The 15,656-nt window shown below is 46.2% G+C and overlaps 1 protein-coding gene across 2 annotated transcripts in view; it reads right to left on the reverse strand.

Annotated features, from left to right (window-relative positions):
- Nucleotides 1-15,656, reverse strand: part of CDYL2 (chromodomain Y like 2) — a 332,309-nt gene that overhangs the window by 168,612 nt on the left and 148,041 nt on the right. Inside the window, exon 1 of one of the 2 annotated variants that reach the window (XM_059046050.2) lies at nucleotides 12,936-13,158. The exons of the other annotated variant lie outside the window; for it this stretch is intronic. Within the exon in view, the coding sequence (XP_058902033.1) occupies nucleotides 12,936-12,959 (24 nt within the window). The 5' untranslated portion in view covers nucleotides 12,960-13,158. Of the gene's footprint in view, nucleotides 1-12,935; nucleotides 13,159-15,656 lie in introns of those variants that run through there. 2 annotated transcript variants of the gene reach the window in all.

The following is a 15,656-nucleotide window of genomic DNA, read 5'->3' on the forward strand; positions in this document are numbered from 1 at the left end:
AAGAGAAAAGGATGGGCTCAAGAAATATTCAGGATGCGGTTTCAACAGAACATACATGATGACTGGGCAAAACAAAGGAGGCCATATTTCTAGCTATGGAACAGGTGGATGGAGGTACTATTGAGGCTAGGAACAACAAAAGGAAAAGCACGTCTTACATAGGTTGAACATAATTTCAATTTTTGATATACTGAGTTTAAAGAGGGTTAGATGGATATCATCTCTGGAGCTCAGGGGGATAAAAAAAACAGGCAAAGTGTCAGGGATGACCCATATAGTCACTGTAGCACAATGAGAAAACAGAAGAACCCTCGGTCAACACTATTAAGCAGCTCCAAGTTTAAGGAACAGGCAGAAGATGAGGACATAAAGGCAACTGAGGAGTGGGAGAGCCAGTCAAGGAAAATGTCTCAAGAATAAGGGGTGGAGACCCAATAGAAATGACGACCTGTGAAATATCTCCCCGCGTGTGATCCTACGCTGTACGCTGTATGGAGAGATAAGGAATCATACGCATGATCCCAACACATGGCCAGTGTGTCAGTACTCAAGACCTGGGCTGCCCCCGAGAAGCTGTCAAATGACAAATGATGTCTTTGGGAGGGACCAACAACCTAAAATACAACCTAGGGGACAGACATGGAATACATATTCCGGTGCATCCAGAGCAGACAGATTCACCAATCAGTGAACAGCAAGAATTGATGGTATTGGATAATGTGATACTCCGCCCAGCTCCCCTTTTCAGGGTCGATGTGCCCACCCCCTCAATTCTAGGAATATCCATGCCGCTAAAGACTCACAGATGTGCCCCTCAAAGGGAACTGCCCTCCACCACAGGGAGCTGCCCTGCCCAAGAACACATCCCCCCCACCGCCGACAAGGGGCAGCCTAACAGCAACAGCTGGCTGACTTCGGGATATGAAAGTCCAGTTCCCTGGCCTCAATACGGTACATTTCTGAAGAGCCATCCCAGCTCCCAAGGCTTCCTGAGGATCCGCTGAGACCTCAGTTGTAACCTCACTGCCGGTCTGCTTCACCATCTGTCCCATCCTGCATTCCTCACTTCCTTACAGGCGTGTCTCCCAAGAGCATCCTTCAGTAAACCCTCTGGATACAATTCTCCAGTTCAGAGTCCAGTTCTAGGCAGACCAACCTAAAACGGATGGCGCATATGAAACTGGGCCACAGCACTGAGGCTTGAGTAGAGAGGCAGAGCTGCCCGTGGCAGAGGTGGCTGCAGACTGTAGGGCGGTCTTTGTACGTGTCAGCGTGAGAGGGGCTCTGTGACATGCAGCACTTAACAGAGAAGGGCCACTCTCAATCCAGTTGTCACCCACAGTGAAGGACAATGACTTGGATGCTTGAATTCACCTTAAGGGGCTTTTGTTACCCAATAAACCTATATAAGATCTGGTGGAAGGCAAAATGGAAACTTGAATTTCAAGGACAATCTGAAGTAATCTTAGAAAAGGGAGAGAGGAAATAATAAAGGATGCTCACTCAAGAGAAAGCCGAGGTGGCCAAGAAACACAGGTTTTGAATATTTTCAATGACTCATTCAACAAATATTTGTTGAAAGATTACTATGTGCCCAACAAAGTGCCACAAGTCGAGAAGACAATCATGGAAAAAACAGACGTGGCCCCTGCCCTCACAGAGCTTAGAATCCAGCAGAAAATTATGGAGTTCGGGAATGGAACCCTTTTCCCCCATCAAAATGGTTCCAGGAAACCTAACACATAAAATCAGATACATGTGATAACTTCTTAGTGGAGATGTCTTCTGTAAGTATAACGTGACACTTTCTTATCGCCGAGTTAACTCGTGAGAGTGATAAAAGCCAATTCTGATAAAGAGCAAAGTTTTTAAATGAGGTCTGAGAATGTTACTGTCTTCCTACGACAGCCTCGGCAATTTATTTCCGCTTGTGGTTTGCTTATCCATAAGAAAACAATCTCTGATTTGCTACGAAAAGCAGCTGCACGTGGTATCAGATTTGGTTTGGTTTCATCATCTCACCTTGCAATCTCAGGGTGTCCTTCACTCTAACTGATCCTGAATCTGATGTTTGTTTCATGGGTGAACCTTTAACACACAACTGCTCACATTCTTCCTCTCAAGTTTAAAAGTCAGGGCAGAAGAACCCAGAACTCTCAATAAATGCCCCCCCCCCCACCTTGTATACAATAGAAGGAGACAAAGCTTTAGACATTCAGTTATTGCCACACACTGATGATTACACCAGGTCTAGAACATTCACCGCCGCACCACCTGAACCTGGAGTGGTATTTAATGCGGTGAGGTGCGCTGTGCTAGCGTGTTTGCTTGTGCACTTGCACGTGAGGAGATGTGAGCAGGCCGAAAAATGTTTAAGAACGTTGCAGACGTAAAAGGTTGCTCATACAGTGCATTTACTGGAAGTTCAAGTTATTATGTCCAGAGGTGACAAGAAAAGCTGTATTCTGAGGTCTGCTCGCAAAAAAAGAGTTGAGCTGGCTGCCCCTTTGAACATACTAAAAACACTGCCTTGTGTTAAAAATGTGGTTTATAAGCACATGTGGGCGTTAGGTTTTTTTCACGATCCCACTCTGAACAGCAGTCTAAACGACGTTTGTGGCTGCAGCCCCACCATCTAGCACAGTTCTAGGCACGTAGTTACCAAACAATAAATATTTGATTGGTGGATTTCTGAACAAAAATAACTATTTTTAAATAAAATTCACATGCAGCATTCTTATAAGATCCATGGTTTATTAGCAAGAGCCCTTGAGGTACAATTTTTAGAACACTAGACTCAAAGACAAGGAAATGAAAATCAAAGAGGAAAATTCCCTGATCACGAATCTGAGAGTAGGGTGGTGGCCCCTCGGCAGGGGAACTCCTGTCGCAGAGTGTGGCCCAGGGCCCCAGTCCCGCAAACATGTCCCTCCAGTCTCCACAATGATGCCTCTGTAAGTCACTTAGAAAGCAATGTGGTGACGGACCGACGCTGGGGGGATTCCAGGAGAGACGGGGTGACTGGCGTGAACGAAGAATAATTTTTTTTTTTTTTTTTACTATTTAACATTCTATTGATAAAAATATCTATGATTATAAATTGCATTAGGTTTTCTATTATCAAACACATGGTTAAGAGAAAGCAGGACATAAAATGACAAACTTATGGCTCTCCCAGGCTTCCCAGGAACCCGATCACAGCTTTATATAGGCCCGGTCAACGGATGGGCATTTCACCGAAGTGATAGGACCTTTGGAGGCATCTGCTTCCACCCAGGGGCTCAGGCTAACTGGGCAATGTCAGAGGGAGACAATTAGCTGGAACGAGGGACAAGAAGGCATGGATCAGGACCAAGAGGAGCTATTCCACAACCCCCATCATTCACTCAACTATCAGAGCAGAGGCTAACTCAAGGCTGGGGTGAATTTCAGAGCCCGAGGAGGCCCCCCCAGGGGTCCAACACCACCTCTGCCTGCCATCCCGAGCATGGCTCCGGGGAACAACTCCAAAAGACAAAGAAATGGCAGGATTCCTGGAGCTCTGAGCTTGCCCGTCTTCACACCTACATAAAAACAAGATGACTGACAGGTACCAAGAAGTACGGTGTTTATGTGAAGAAGTAACAAGACTCAATCAGAAGGAGGAATTTCAAAAATAGAAGAGCTCTCATTTTACAGCAGAAGCCATCAAGGTTCAAAAAGACTAAAAGACAGGCCTAGCTTCACAGTGTTACCAACTGGTGGTATGTGGACAAGTACGCTGACTGTATCAATCAGGGTTCACTCAGAGGAGCCAAACCACTAGGAAATACACATTAAGAGATCTAACAAGGAACTGCCTTATGTGGTTGTGGAACTGGCTAGGGAAGTCTCAAGTCCATAAGGCAGGTCATTAGGAAGGGAAACCTGGAACTCTTCCAGGCTGAAGCTGCTATCCACAGATGGAATTTCTTCTACTTCAGGTAAGCCTCCGTTCTATTCTTAAGGCTTTGCAGCTGACGGAATCAGGTCCAACCAAATTATCTAGAATAATCTCCCTTAAAGTCAACTGATTATGGACCTTAATCACATCTGCAAAATAATCTCAGAGCAACACCTATTTTAGTGTTTGACTGAATAACTGACACATAAAACACCATCACATTCATTTATCAATAGTACCCCAGTGATCTCTCCTCTCAGAGACTTGCTAGTACAACAAACCCATTAATGAAGAAATTTATCTCCTTGTACTCAATATATCAAGACCTTTTCCTTGATTAAATTTTATTTTGAAAGGTTCTGGGTGACGATATGAAACATGCTCTACTTTTGCTCTCCATCTAAAATTACTGAAGACGTTGGACCCAACTGTCATAGTTCAGCAGGAGAGAGGTTTATAGAATTCATGGAAAACCACTTTTTCTAAGAATGAAAGTCCAATAGCCCGAAGCGTATATCACAATTTTTTGTTATCCAAGTCATCCAAAGTAGCAGAGCACGTGTAGAACTAGAAGAATGGAGATGGCTGATCCATTCTCCCACTTCACCCCTCGATACCACACTCACTCTCTCCTCACTATCAAACTCAAGATTCTTTTTTTTAATTGAAGACTAGTGGATTTACCATGTTGTATTAGTTTCTGGTGTGCAGCACAGTGATATATTCTTTTTCAGATTCTTTTCCACAAAGTTTATCATAAGATATTGTATATAGTTCCCTGTGTGATGCAGTAGGACCTTGCTGTTTATCTATTGTATATATAGTAGTGTGTATCTGCTAATCCCAAACTCCTTATTTATCCCTCCCCCACCTTTTCCTTTTGGTAACCATAAGTTTGTTTTCCATGTCTGAGTCTGTTTCTGTTTTGTAAATAAGTTCATTTGTACCACAGTTTTAGGTTCCACGTATAAGCAATATCACATGGTATGCCTTCCTCTGTCTGACTTACTTCACTTAGTATGATGATCTCTAGGTCCATCCCCATTGCTGCAAATGGCATTATTTCATTCTTGTTTATGGCTGTCACACTCAAGATTATTGAAAGTGTTAACCACGTAAGGTGTCTCTACATCCACATTCCCCCCCCACACACACACACCCCGTTCACTGTCACACTGCAATCAAGCCCTCCCACCAGCACACTCTATGGAATAGATGCCCCTTAAGGTTACCAATGACTTACTGGTTATTACACCCAAAGGACCCTGCTGACCCTTCTTTCATGAAATGCATTTTTCCACTGCCTTCCATAACAGCAAAGCCTCTTGTTTTTCCTTCTACCTCTCTTGCTATTCCTTGTATTTCTTCTTTCTCTTCTTCCATCCTGTAAATGTCCACTTTCTCCAGTCCTCCTCCATTGGACCCTCCTTGTGTTTATACCCTGTCCTTTGGCTTTCATTATAATCTATACACTAATGATTTCCAATCTCTATCTCCATGACAGATAATGCTTTTGAGTCTCAGACTCACATGACCTACTGCTATGAACCTCTATACCTGGATGTCCCACAAACACTCTGAACTCACTGTCCTGTCCACCGTCCCCACTTCCTCCACTCAATGCTTCTTCCTCGGGTCTCTACCTCCATGACTGGTTCCACCATCCACCTGATGGACCAAAACAGAAACCACGAAGTTATCCCACAACTCCTGCCTTTCCCTCAGTTCCTACACACTGTCAATCAAGTCTTACTTGAGCAGGGAAGAGGAGAGTACAGCTGAAAATCATATTTTCCAGCCTCCTTTGCAGCTAGGTGTGACCATATAATTATTCAGGCCAATGAGATGAAAGCAGGATTGCACGGAACTTCCAGCAGCTGTTTATAGAGGATGACTGAAATTTTGCCCCTCCCTCCCTCCCTCCTGTTTCCACCAACCTCTTACACAAAAGATGGCTAGAGCTCCATGGCCACCTTAGATCACCTCTTACACAAAAGATGGCTAGAGCTCCACAGCCACCTTCGATCAAGCAGTGACCTTAAGGGTAGAAGCCACAGCTGAAGATGAAAGAGACAGAAGGAGCCTGACACCCTGAGAAGTTCATGGAGCATCACACTAACCCTGGACTGCCTAACTCCAAGTTTACCTCGTGTAAGAAAATAAACCTTGTTTAAGCCCCTGTTACTGTACATTTTCTATTATAAGCAGCCAAACAAAATCCTGACTGGTATACCAAATTATGTCGATTCTTTTTAAATCTTTCGATTCTAACCGTTTCTCTCCATCTCTACTACCACTCCTTTGGTTCAAGTCACCAATGTCAGCCGTTTCAATTACTGAACGAGCATATTAACTGGCCACCATACTCGTAGTCTTCCTCCAAACTAATTCACTGTCCATTTCTGAGGGGCAATCTAAGATGAGGTATCAACAGTGTTAAAAATGTTAGCATTCTTCAACCTAGAAATTTCACTTCTCAGAATTTATCCTCAGGAAAATAATAAGATAGGAAGACAAATAATTATGTTCATGGAGGTTAATAACAGCAATATTTAAATGGTTTATAAATGGAAAAAAATCTAGATGTCCAACAACAGGGGATCAGTTATACACAAAATAGTGCATGTATTCAAGTGAAAATTGGCCTGTCATTAAAAATCACGATATAGGGCTTCCCTGGTGGCACAGTGGTTGAGAATCCGCCTGCCGATGCAGGGGACGCGGGTTCGTGCCCCGGTCCGGGAAGATCCTACATGCCGCGGAGCAACTAAGCCCGTGAGCCATGGCCGCTGAGCCTGCGCATCCGGAGCCTGTGCTCCGCAACGGGAGAGGCCACAGCGGTGAGAGGCCCGCGTACCCCCCCAAAAAAAAAAAAAAAAAAAATCACAATATAGAGTAATATTTTAAGATAGAAGGAAATGCTCATTTTGTATACATATGCATGTACGTACGTATGCATACATATATAAAAAAGGGTTATAACACAATAGGTACCCTACGTTCCAATTTGATACTTTAATTACATAAATATGTACAGAAAGTAATTTCACTCTTATATTTGTTATCTATACCAAGAAAGCTATCATTTTAATTAATTCAGATATTACATTAGTATTTAATAAACATCAAGTGTATGCTAAATGTATAATAAGTTACCTTAGGTATTATAATTTTTTATACTTGTATTTTTCCAAGATGCAACAATAAATATAAATTGCTTTCAAAAACAGAAAAGATAAATATTCTTGATAAGTCCTGCAAACCTGATCATGCTCATTTCCTAGTTCAAAGTTCTCCATAGTCATCACTTCCTCTGGAAAGCCTTCTCTCATTCCCCCAAGGCTGGTCCTCCCATGGTCCTAGAGAACCCGATCTTGCCCTGTACTAACACTCTTCCCACAGCACTGCAAACTGCCTACCTTCTTAACTATGTCTTGCACTAGACCATAGGTCCAGGGAGCATAATCTCATGTTTCCCTAGTATAGTGCCTGGGATATATTTGGTGTTCTATTTACGTGAAATGAGCAAATGAATGATGGTGCTATGAATTCAGCCACATCTACACCTCTCTTCACCATCCAAGAGATGCCGAAAAGGACCCACACCTTTGGAAGCTAAATGTGCCTCCAATACTTAAGATCTTTGCTAATTACCATGCCCGAAGCATCCCTTATCAACTCATCAGGCTGCAAGAAGCCATATAAACTCTTTTCAAGGACAGTTTAAGCCCCTGAAGAAATGATCTTATGTGATGAAGAATGACTTCACATAAAAGTCTATACTACTTGAAAACAAGCGGATATCTACCCACATGGGATAATTTAAAATAACTTTCAAAAGCTGGGAGAATCATACACCCATTCAATATTTCTCAGGTGCCTACCATGTGCCAAGAAATCAATTCAACTCATCCGATATATTTTCTTTGATGATATCTGCCCCTGCAAATACTGGTACAGAGATTCAAGAAGTTTTATCACTGACCATTTGTTCTGTGACTACAACTCAGACACGAGTGGTAAGTAGGAGAATATGCCAGTATAACAAGTTGTGTTGATTCTTATGTGATTTTCATAGTTTGTTAATATTTTTAAGCCATCATAGGAAAGAGCTCTCACAAGCAAAGAGAAAGACAAAGATGTTTGAAGACCTTAGAACAAAGCTGGAAACGCACTCAAGTGCCTTCCTTTAATACGAGTAGGGGCCTATCGTGGCATCAAGCACTACTACCTTTCCACCATCTTAACTTGCCTAGCAATGCTGCAAATTACAGATGAAGAAGCTACAGAAAGATTTCTCCCTATACAGATGAATGCAGAGGGCTACGCTCCGGGCCAGATTTAATTTCAGTGAAAATGGTCTCTATTAGAAGAGAATGACGTCTGTGATCTACAGAGAGAAGAAAGAAGCACAAGCCCAATTTGAAGGCTGTAAAGGATGGACTGACCTGGTGAGGGCAAACACCAGCCAGGTGGAGATTTAACTGAGCTGTATTTTTACTAGATTTGGTTTTGCTTTTGTTCCTGGTTACGAAGTTCCAAATGTTTTCAGCAGTCGGCCTCAATCCTGTTTTTCCCATAAGCCTGTTATTTTCAGTGCGTGATTTTGCAGGACGCAGGGTGCGTATGTAGCGCTATGGCAGAGACACCAGTGTTCATCACGCAGTAGCATCGATTTTTTTTAACATCTTTATTCGGGTATAATTGCTTTACAATGGCGTGTTAGTTTCTGCTTTATAACAAAGTGAATCAGTTATACATATACATATGTTCCCATATCTCTTCCCTCTTGCATCTCCCTCCCACCCTCCCTATCCCACCCCTCTAGGTGGTCACAAAGCACTGAGCTGATCTCCCTGTGCTAGCAGCATCGATTTTTAACTAGAGTAAATTTCTTTCAACAAAACTAAAATCCTATTATTATTGTTATTTATTTTATTTGGAATGAAATGAAAGCAGTATTTTTTAAAATATATACACATTATTATTATGCACATATTATATAAACATATATATGTATATATTATATACATATGACATAAACACATATGTATTTATTAGATATGGATATATGCATGCATATCAATCCCCCCCCAAAAAAAAAACCACACAGCACATTTGATCCTTTTAAGATAGAACTTTGGAAATATAAATCAACAGAATGTTGACAAACATCAGGAACTGACACTGCTAAGTCCATCTCGATAAATTTCAACTTGGCCACTACTGACCTTCTCTATAGACGTACAGCATTCTCTTTGAACCTTTCTGCCAACAAAGTGGAGACCTCCTCCATAATGTCAGCTAATCACATGGGAGAGAGTACAAAATACCACCCAACAGCCACAGGGAAAGCCACATGGTTGAAGCTTAGAAGCATTCGATGAATGCATCTTTTAGTGAATAACCGGCTAGCTCTCTGGAAGGCGACTCAGTCACACTTCCTTTCAGAGAGAACTGAGAGCCACCCCTACACATGGTATTACCACCACGGAGAGACCACAAGCCAGAGAAGAAAAGAGAACAGAGAGTAGCGCTCAACACAAGCATCACAAGGTCAGACAAGGTACTTTACCTATACTTAAGTCAGTCTTCTGTTCAGTGATTCAGTGAACAACTATCTGAATGTGCAAGGACACAGAGACGCACAAGACAACTGGGCCCCTTATTCCACCGAATATGTCTTCCTGATACCTGAGCATCTTAGCGAATGTTGACGAGCATCCTGCAGCTACAAACTCTAATGCCTACTGGAGCCAGATAAGTAATTTAAGAGTGAACAGAAAGGGTACCTGCTAAGAGGGAGCACTGGGACAATTATAAACTAGACATCACATGCCCCATCGAAAGGCACTCAAATCCAATTCTCTTACCTGCCATCAAGGTGAGGCAAAACACACAGATAGCCTAGACGTGGCTCACAGATTACCATTTTATGACTCTTACGTTTAACAAAATGTAGACCAGAGCATCTGGATAAGGAATTTCATTTTGCATCTAGATTATCTGATTTTAAAATGCTCAACCATATTTAAGATCACCTTCCTATAGGTGATGGCTATAATATACCGGACGATGATGAGAACTCTGTATAAGAGAAATAATCTATCGAGAACCAAAATTTTGGAAACTGAGCTTGATTCCACATTTCTTCATTATGACTGAAGAGTGCCATTACATAAACAAAGTTGTCATTTGTTGGCGTCTTTAAAATTAGCACCTATTCCTTAAAAGACGCTACTCAGGGAAGGTTTACTCTTCATAATTTCATTGTCTGAAGCACCAAAGAGAAGTTGAAGAATCTCTACAATCCAAATCACATCTTCACCATGAAAGGTCAAGGATAGTGTCAGCAGACACACAGGTGAAATAAATCAATTACAAATGTAATAGTTCTTGCCCACTCAAAATGTGGGTTCTTGGTCAGAGGTTATAAGAAGCCATTTTACATACCATTGAGTATAATATTTAATTAAAGTAATATCATAATTGAGAATGGTATCAGTTTTCCTCTTTTTTTTTCCTTTAAAGGTCAAGCAATGTACTGGATATTCCAAGATTTGTCCTTAAATCAACATCCTATTTTTTGCACACACAACAGTTTTACAAATATATATGCTAATGTACAGTTAGCACTTCTTAATTGTTTTTAAAGCTAAATTTGGTCAACAAATTAAATTCCTCAGTATGTGTTCTGTAATGTAGACACAGGCTATAAAAATGTTGACATTGGTTATATACTCATAATGCAATTTAGCCCTTTTAGTAAAGACTGTGCAAATAATCAGCCACAGGAAAACTATCTTACATCTAGTACAATTACCTACTATCACAGAAGTAATTATTATTATTGTCTTGTTTACTGAACTTCAATAAGAACTCGGTGAGGTGCTAAGATACTTCCAAGGCAGGTGTGAAAACTCCCCTCTTAACAGACTCATCTGGCAACTATAATTACCCATGTTAAGGAGGGCTTTTCAGATATCATTAAACAAGAAATTATCCCCAGAAGGTTCATAAGTTCCAAACTTTAAATGGAGAAATACTGACAGCTCCTAAAATGTCCTCTTAATTCCCTCTTGATGCAGCTTTTCACCAGGCAAGGTCAGCAGCTCTAAGATGACTCGAGATCAATGGGTAGAAAAATCCATACTCCCAGCAAGATGAGCTTTGCCCCTGAACAATATCTACTTTTGGCCAATGTCCTAAGAGTGGTGGTTATACTTTGGGAAGCTCAATCAAACATCCCATTTTATTGGGATGCTTCAACTACTGGGCACAATCTGCCAAAGTTCTTCACCAGGTCTCTACCCAACTTCACCTTCTCTGTCAGCACAGGGATGAGGAAGGCAGTAGGATAGAGAAGAGGTCAACTTGCATTATTCTTCCAAGGAACCCAGGAACATCTTATCTGGATGGTTCAGCCCCGGCAAATAACATGGGGTTTCAGTCAATATGTTCACCAGCACTGTGGTCATCTGAATGCTTGACTGGGGCTGGAGGTTCTGCTTCCAAGGTGGCTCACAAACACAAGCTTGCTAAGCTAGTGCTGGTTGTTGGCAGGGCCTCACCAAGTCCAGAATCATCCAAAAGACCCTGGACGCACAGGGAGCTGAGATGCTACCTTGCCTGTTCTCCACTCTTGCTCTCTCACACCTGCCAGCAAATCCACCATCTGAAAAAGCTTCAGCTGTCCAGAAAGCCCAGAGGAAAAAAGCTCACTGTGGGTGAATCACCCTGTGGTCTCCTACCCAGAAGGCTAATTCCATCCTTTGGGGTGCTTATCTTAATTTAACCAAAAGCCTTGAGAACCAGGGCTAGTGTTAATCGATTTACGTGCAGGGGAGTCCAGGTCCAGGCTGAACTCTGACTTGCTTCTTGGAGGATCAGCTGGCCTTCGGGTTGAAGATGGCAGGTCTCTTAGCTTCCTTATCCTGAACCTTCTCTTGGGGCCAACAGCTCTTTCGGGCATTCTCCCCAGGGAAAGGGGGTTGCTTCTTGTTTTGTCCACTTGTCGGGAATCCAAAAGCAGTAGCTGTTGTGTCCAGAGCTAGTAAAACCTAGCTCCCAGAGGCCATGGTTATTTCTCCACTGTTTCAAAGATGCCAGACTAATGTCTTCCTTGAGCACTTTTGAGACGCTTTCCAAGTATCCGATGCTGGCCACTAACCTGTGTGGACCTGGAGACAGGTATCCACCGAGGGTGACGTAGAGCGTTGGAAGCTGGGCTCACATCCCGTGTCCTCTAGCAACGTGCTACCACCCACCTCCGCCTTCCATGTGCTCTTCCTTCCACCGAGGGCCCTCTACAGCGCCCCCTCTCGCCCCCAGTGAGCACGACACCCGCAAGGACCGCCCCCACGCCCCAGCCCCGAGCCGGTGGCGGGGGCAGCAGGTGGGAGGAAGGGGGAGTTGGCCTGGTGGCCCCGGGGAGCGGTTTGGCGGGTGCCTCCCGAACTCCCCACCCGGCCGCCCCCTCCGCGGCCGCCCCCCCAGGACCCCGCCTCGGCCCGGCCGGGCTCCGCTCCGTCGGCCCGCCCCCATCCCCTCCCGCGCCCCCGGCCCAGCCCGGGCCGCGCACCCCCGGCCCCGCACCCCCGCCGGCCGCCGCGCGGCCCCTCACATTCCCGGCAGGTCCGGCGCCGACTTTTACCTGTACTTTCTGCACTCGAGGCGGCTCGTCGGGCGAGAAACACCTCCCCGGGACCGCTACCTCCCCCGCCCCGGCTCCGCCCGGCTTCCTCCTTCCCCTCCAAGGCCGCAAAGTAGATGGAGTAAGAGAGTGTGTGTGCGAGAGAAAGAGAAAGAGGGAGCGGGCGCGGGCGCCGCGGGAGGGCGGGCGGGCGGCGGGCGGGAGGCGCGCCCGGCCCCCGCCGCCCTCCGGCCGCCGCCGCCGCCGCGGGCTCGGCAACTCCGGCTCACGCCTGGCCCCGGCCCCGGCCCGGTCCCCGCCGTCCGCCCGCCGCCCGCCGCCCGCGGGCTGGGGCCGGCCCGCGCACCCACGTCCCCGTACCTCGTAAAGGTCCCCAGAAGCCATGCCAGGCTGCGGAACTTGGCTCGCCGGGTGTGCGCGTCTGCTCGCTCGCGCCCTCCGTGCGTGTGCGCGAGGGGGGCAGTGTGCGCGTGTGTGTGTGCGCGCGTGTGTGTGTGAGTGTGTGTGTGGTGTGTTGAGTAAACTGTGTTTTTGCAGAATGACAGGCTTGGGGGCTGCCTATGCGCAGAATCAGAGCGGGCGGCGGCGGGGCTGGCGTAACCGGCAGCGGCGGCGGCGGCGGCGGCGGCGGCGGCACGAGCGCGGGCAGCAGCGACGGCCGCGCAGCGCGCCCGGGAGGCACAGACGCGGCCCGAGCGCCGCGGCCCCCACGACCCAGCGACCCGGCGGCGGTGGCTGCGGCGGGCAACGGCTCGCCCCGGCGCCGCCTGCAGGAAGCCGCCCCGCGCCCGCCGCCGGCCCGGACGCTGCTGCCACTGGGCGAGTCCCCGCCCCCCGGGAGCCCGGCCCGGCCCCCCGGGCGGGGGGGCGGGGGCGGCTGCCCGGCCGCGCCCCGGGGGACCAGTCCCGGAGCCGGGGAGCGCCTGGGCCCGCCCAGGCGCCCCGGGCCAGCCCTGGAGGCGGCCGGCGGGGCCCCCCGGGGGTGGCGGGCCAGGTACCCGCCGGGCGCACCCGGCCCCGGCTGCGAAGGGGCGGCCGGAGGCAGGTAGAGGGCTTCGGGGCGCGGCGGGGAAGGGGCCGCCGGCAGGCTCGGCCGGCCCCCACCCAACCCCCGCGAGGGAGTGGGCGCCGCCGGGGGAGTCGCGGCCCCTCCCCAGCTGCATAGCCCCTCCCTCCAGTCTGGTTAGTGAGATGGGGAGGCCACAGGAGGAGGAACGCAGTGGCCCATCCAGAGGCTCCCGAGAGAGCCAGGACTGCACCCTGGTCAACCCTGGAAAGTCTTTAGAGCCGGGCGTGGCCTTCCCTCAACCACTCCCAGCCCCCATTCATTCACTTATCCATTATTCAACAAACATCTTCCAACGTCTACCCAACTGCACCGTGTCCCTGGTAGGCACGACGGGGACCCTGCCCATAAGGGAGTTTGAATCCAAGTGGAGAGATGAACCACGCGCATGTGAGGCGGATTCAATCGCTCAGCCAAAAGGAGCTCCTACTATGTGATAGGCTCCAGAGCTGGAGGGAATCTGAAATCCAAACGAGTTCTTAAGTTATCTCTTCCTACTTCATTGTGGACAAGTGGTCACCTTTCTGTTTAAAGATACAGTTGACTGAGGACCTGGGAAGGCAGGCTGTTCTGAAATTGGAAGAAAGGTCTTCCTCATCCTAGCCCCAAAAAATGCCCAGTTGGTCTCTCTCCAGCTGTGATGTGGACTTAACTCACATCCTCCCTCTTTCTTTCCCTATTTGTGAGACTTTGGACAAGTTACTTTACCCATCTGAGCCTTGCTTTCCTCATCTCTAAATTGGAGATGGTAATACACCATCTCCAATTTAAGGTGTATGTGAGAATTGAAGAGAGGATCTCTGTATACATGAAGTGGCCTAACCCAGCAGAATTCCATAAAGTTACTTGTGTCTGAACTTGAACCCTGAACTGCCCTTATGGAGAGGGAGATGGCAAAGGGGAATTATAACAAGAGGAAGGGTTTAATCCAGACGTTATCAAGTTTTTAAAAGTCACCAAAGTTTTCAATTAAAAGAAATTCCACAGAATCTGGACCACAGGGCTTTCATGTCTGGCTCATTCCAGGACACATGAGTTTGCATATGCTGTTCCCTCTGCCTAGAATGTCCTTCCACACTGAATCCATCTGGAAAACTGTTCCTGCAGCAGCTTGTTTATCTTTGTATCACAAGCATGGCAATGTGATCACTATTCCTATTCCTGGCAGAGTGGGTACACCATGAATGTTTGTAGACTATGCCAATACAACAGATTTTATACCAATTTGTAGCTTAAATCCCAGATTACTATGATGGGGGGGAAGGGTGAGGGTGTGGAAATAAATAAGAAAGTGTATTTGGTTTAGAAACTGTGGAGATTGTCATAGCAGTTCTCTTCCCTTTTCATACCGATATTTTCCCCATGGGCATTGTTTTAAATAATAATATTAATAATAAGCAGTTCTCTATCTGTAGGTCACAAAACAAATTATAATGATCCTTAATTTGTACTTGGGAATAAATGCACCACCATAGCATGAGGATGTAATTTGGAAGTAGAAGACAAGAAAGAAACTGGGTTTAGAAATAATACGCTCAGCCAAATTTGAATATACAATCAGTAGTTTTACAAAAACACCAAAAACTTCACTTGTGCTGGCCAAGAACTCCCCGGGGATGTGAACATAGTTTGAAAAAAACCTTCGTCTAGACAACAACTGTTTACGGAGTTCAGAGAAGGAGATATTAACTGCGGATTGGCATGCTCGGGGAGTATTTTATGGAGGAGATAGTGTTATAATGGACCTCGAAGACTCGTAGAAAAGGAGAGACTTTGGAGAAAGAGGTAAGTGTAGACGGTAGGCAGTGCTGCAATGGGATGGGTGTTAGAAGACTAGAAGATTGATTCGTGGAAGTCACAGCACATTGGAAAATGAATGTGGCTCTGTTCGTGGGGAGTCTTGAATACCAAGCTAAGAAGATTGCAATTTAGCTAGTCCGCAGTGGAAAACTGCTTGAAGACTTTTGAATCCATCAAAAGCATGTGGCAATCAAAAGTTGTGTTAGAAGACAAAT

This window comes from Kogia breviceps, chromosome 18, assembly GCF_026419965.1.
Source record: "Kogia breviceps isolate mKogBre1 chromosome 18, mKogBre1 haplotype 1, whole genome shotgun sequence".
Taxonomy (NCBI): Eukaryota; Metazoa; Chordata; class Mammalia; order Artiodactyla; family Physeteridae; genus Kogia; species Kogia breviceps.